This window comes from Diospyros lotus, chromosome 9 (assembly GCF_014633365.1).
Source record: "Diospyros lotus cultivar Yz01 chromosome 9, ASM1463336v1, whole genome shotgun sequence".
NCBI classification, from domain to species: domain Eukaryota; kingdom Viridiplantae; phylum Streptophyta; class Magnoliopsida; order Ericales; family Ebenaceae; genus Diospyros; species Diospyros lotus.
The window spans coordinates 9,203,348-9,208,202 of NC_068346.1; the positions used below are offsets into that span (position 1 = coordinate 9,203,348).

General features: G+C 33.2%; 1 protein-coding gene across 2 annotated transcripts; it reads left to right on the forward strand.

The window, feature by feature from the left end:
• Positions 1-856: 856 nt before the first annotated feature.
• LOC127810413 (peroxidase 12-like) lies at positions 857-2,853 on the forward strand. 2 transcript variants are annotated; one of them, XM_052349895.1, is made up of 3 exons: positions 857-985; positions 1,070-1,442; positions 1,611-2,853. In XM_052349895.1, exons 2-3 carry the CDS (start codon positions 1,173-1,175, stop codon positions 1,683-1,685), a joined length of 345 nt encoding a protein of 114 aa, XP_052205855.1. In that variant the 5' UTR covers positions 857-985; positions 1,070-1,172; the 3' UTR covers positions 1,686-2,853. The 2 variants fall into 2 exon arrangements, with proteins under 2 accessions (XP_052205855.1, XP_052205856.1); XM_052349896.1 differs by having other exon boundaries at positions 864-985; positions 1,133-1,442.
• Positions 2,854-4,855: the final 2,002 nt, after the last annotated feature.

The window sequence follows — 4,855 nt, forward strand, 5'->3', positions numbered from 1 at the left end:
ATGATTTAATTAAATGCAAAAAGAAAGGATAATTGGTCTTTCAAGCATTTAATGAGAGACATTATGGTGTTGGATTAAAGAAAATCAAATGAAATAGGAAAATAGTCACCATTAATGTTTGAAATTATGGTGAATTAAATAAATGGAATGGAAAATGGGAAAATGGTCACCCATTAATGCTTGGAAAATGGTGGGATTTATTTAAATGGAAAATGAGGGATTTATGTCTTTCAAGTGGTCTCTCATGTGATGTGTTGAAATTAATCAAAATAAATATATGAGAAAATGGCTAATTTTGGTATTGGAAGACTAAAATGATTCAAGGGTTAGGATCAAGTCTTGAAAATGTGAGATATATCCAATGACTTATATTTAAGTCTTGAAGATGGATATGAAAATAGTTTAATTAAGTAAATGAGAATTAAATAGAAATTTCAAGAGATCTAGTAGTTGTAATGCATTCTTGAAATAGAGAATAAATCCAATGGTGGGGATTTAAAGAAAGTAAATGGCATGGATTGTGACTAGTGGTTAATTTTGTAAAAATTATGTTATAATTACACCTTTCTTTTGATCTTAAAAATGACTTAAATTAGATATTAATATATATTTTATGGTTATATGCAAGTTTAAATTGAAAGATGAGTGAAATGAAGTTCTAAAGTAAATAATAATAATATATAAAATCTATATAACAAAACAGAACTGTTTTTGAAGTGAGACATTTCAATGGCTCAGATCATTTCTAATATATTTGATGGCTCAGATTATAAATTTTCCCGCCCACAACAGCCATCTGAGTGTCCCTCTCCCTCTGTCTCTCTCTCTCTCCCTCCCACCCACCCACCAATCCATCCCCGTCTCCAGTCCCCCCCTTTCTCTCTTTGTATATATATAAGCAATGGAGCCTGAAGCAGCGAGCGGGGTGGGCTCGCGGTGGCGGACGATGCAGCGGCTGGGTGCGACGGTTGAGGCGCGTCCGATGGTAGTGTAGCGTGTAGCTCTTTCATGTCATTTGTAATCAATTATCTGTATAAATTTATGGCTGAGGCGATGAGCTCACCTATAGGCTGTAGGTTGGCTGCCTACCTACTAAAACTCCATAGTTTTACAACTTCATAGTAGTGTGCAGTGTGGGCTTCTGCTACAACTACTAAAACTCATCACCAGCCATGGCCTGGAAAATGAATGCTGCTTCATTCAGCTCTCTCGCGGTCTTCTTCACCTCCATGCTTTTTCTCCTGCTTGTGTGCTCTCGCTTGCACTTTTCAGAAGCTCAGTCCTCGGCTCAAATCGTGAGCGGCTTTTCCTGGACCTTCTATGAGTCCAGCTGTCCTAAGCTCGAAGACATCATCCAGAAACGCCTCAATAATGTCTTCGATGATGACATCGGCCAAGCTGCCGGCATCCTCCGCCTCCACTTCCATGATTGCTTTGTTCTGGTCTGTACATCCACATTTTCTTAGCTAGCTTCATGCGTCTTTGCCTACTGCTTTCAGATTTCACTTCGCTTTGCAGATCTGATTTCGGATCATTGATTTCGGCATGGATCATCAGGACAATAATTGTGAAGCTTAATTTTGCTTTGCCTTTTCCTCTGTGTGATGTAGGGATGCGATGGTTCAGTATTGCTTGATGGATCAGCCAGTGGGCCAAGACTGAGCAGGACACTCCTCCGAACCTGAGCCTAAGAGCAAAGGCGTTCAAGATCATCAACGATCTTCGAGAGCGTGTCCACAAGAAGTGCGGCCAAGTCGTCTCCTGCGCCGACATCACTGCCTTCGCTGCTCGCGACGCCGTTTACCTGGTCAATTTCTTCCAAACATGACGGGGTTAACTTGGAGATGAAAAAAATGAAGTTCTTAGTTCTTACGCTATCTTCAATATTAATTAATTGAAGTAAATTCAAGTTAGGATCAAATCATACATTAATTCACTCATAAATCAAGAAAAAATAAAATAAAAAATGAAATATTCCACTTAATTTGTAATTTAGCCAAAGAAAAAAAAAAACAAATTCTTCCTTTAACATAATTTTTGTATATGTGTCTGTTCTATAAATATCAAGTGCGGTGTGTGTGTTGTGTGTATATATTATGTATATGTGTGTTGTATTATGTGACGGTCAAAATGGGTGTGTGTGAATATGGATGGGTGTGTCTAAAGGCGCACATAGAGAGAGAGAGTGTGTGTGTGTGTGGCGGTGGGTCGGCGGCCGACCTTGACAATGGCAGTGGGTGCGTGTTTATATTATGTGTGTGTGTTTATATTATGTATATATGTGTGTTCTGTGTGTATATATTATGTATATGTGTGTGTTCTGTGTCACGGTCAAAATGGGGGTGTGAGAGAGAGAGAGTGTGGCAGTGGGTGTGTTTATATGATGTGTGTGTGTGTGTTTATATTATGTGTATATGTGCGTTTCGTGTGTGTATATATCTATATAACCTTGGCAATGGCAGTGGGTGTGTGTTTATATTATGTATATGTGTGTGTTTTGTGTGTGTGTATTATGTGTGTATATTTATGTATTTTATGTATTCTGTAGTCCCAAGATGGATTGTGTATTTTGTATATTTGTTTTGTATGTGTAGATTCTGTATATTAGATTAATTAAATTTTGTGTGAGTTCATAAATTATGGGGGAAATTTTGTGTGTAATTTTGCTACACAATCTCCAATTAGAGTTAATATTTTACGTAATATTAACCAAACTTTGAGTGTAAAGAAAATGAGTATGACAGTGCATTCGCATTAGTAAGATACATTCTATGCTTGAGTTAGTAAACTATGCTTTGAGTAGACCAATGATACATTATCTAAATGGTGCATTTGGGAGAGATAGAATGAAAATAGATTGGAAAGTATTTTTTTTATAAGAAAAATAGTGATATAATGAAATAAAAATTACATATATTTTTACTTCTAATACCACTGAAGGCCGGGAATTATCTTAATTTTGAAAAAAATATAAACAAATTTATCAAAAACATGTACACAACCAAAAAATACACAATTATCAAACCATTAAGAAGTGTTTGAACAGGTTGTCAAACCCTTGCTGAGTAAAAGACAAAGTAAAGATGGGGAAATTGATAAGATCACCAAGTGTTGCACAATCTCCTCCATGCACAATCTCCTCCGTCTCATCTTCTGTCCAAATAGAGTTAATATTTTACGGTGGTGGTAATTTTTTTTATATTTACTTTTAATATAAAAAAATACCTTCATTAATTTTTTAATAAAAAAAATAATTTTTATAGGATAGTGTGTTGAATTTCTTAAAAAATGACTATTAATTTTAAAAACAAATTAAATTTAGATGCTGATGCTCTTAAAGATAATATTAGATGGAATCAAATTGAAAATTGGAATAACCACATCAATGGTAAATCAGAAGTCCACTTAACCTAACATCAATGGTGAATCAAATTGAAAAAATATTCAATCTAATGGTAATTTTACATTATCAAATTAGAAAACTTTAACCCATTTTTTGTAAAGTTTTAACCCACTCTTTTTGGTGTATGATAATATGATATTTTTTTTTTCTTATGTAGTTATAATTTGATGTCAGTAGCACTAATTGATGTACATTTTAATTTTAATTTTTTTATTGTAAAGTAAGTGAGGTGTTATGCATTATTTGATAACCATGTTCAGTGTTTAATTATTTCACGTTCGATTTTTTTTTAATTGTACCGTGCCTTCAGGCACAGGTTATCTCTAGTTTATATATAATGCGTATACATCATTATATGCATGCATGTAATATATATATGTGCCATGTGTAATTTATAATTTATTAATAACATTAAATTATTTTTTTAGGCATGAAGAATTCAAGCCCATGAAGAATTCAAGTCCATGAAGAAATCAAGCCCATGTAGAATTCAAGCCCATGAAGAATTCAAGCCCATGAAGAATTCAAGTCCATGAAGAAATCAAACCCATGAAGAATTCAAGTCCAAGAAGAAATTAAACTCATGAAAAATTAAAGTCCATGAAGAATTAAAGCCCATGAAGAATTGAAGCCCAATTTGAGCAACCCATGGAAGATATTATTTGGAGAAAGCCCAAGGATTATTTTTAATCCTATTGAAGATCAAAAATCAATTTATAGAAATCTATTTTTATTTTTTAATGTAAGTGCTTTATTAGGTGTGTTTTTTAGCTAAAATCCATTTAACTATTAAGTGTGTATTATAGCTAAAATCTATTTAACTTTATGAGTGCTTTATTAGGTATGTATTTTAGCTAAAATTCATTTAATATTAGGTGTGTATTATAGCTAAAATCCATTTAACTTTAAGTGTATGAGTGCCCATTAGATATAATTATGTCTAGTCGAATAATTGAAATTGTGTGGTTTGTATTGCATCTTGTGGCTTATAAATAGCTCACTTGATTGCATTTGTAAGTGTGATTATTATTCTTGAATCAAAGTTTAGTTATTTCCTTAGAATTCTCTCTTTGAGAATTGCTTTTGTTCTCTCTCATTTTCTTTAGTTTTTTCTCTTGTGATCTTACTTCTTTCTTTCTTCTTTTAAATTCTTATGTCATTTATGGTTACTTTATTATTCACCGCCTAAATGGCCGGTTAGTTTATGCCTTTAAATTTCTGTAATTTTAATTCTTGTCTTTTAATTATCCACCGCCTAAATGGCCGGTTAGTTTCTGCTATTTTAATTCTTGTCATTTAAATTCTGTTATTTAAATTACGTCGTTTAAATTCATGTCAATTAACTTTTAAATGAAATGAGTAGTTAAATCTAATCTTGGGTTAAGGCAAGGACAGTGTCCAACGCTAATGATTCCCAAAGAAAGCTGCGCTTTAAATGAGTAACATTAATTT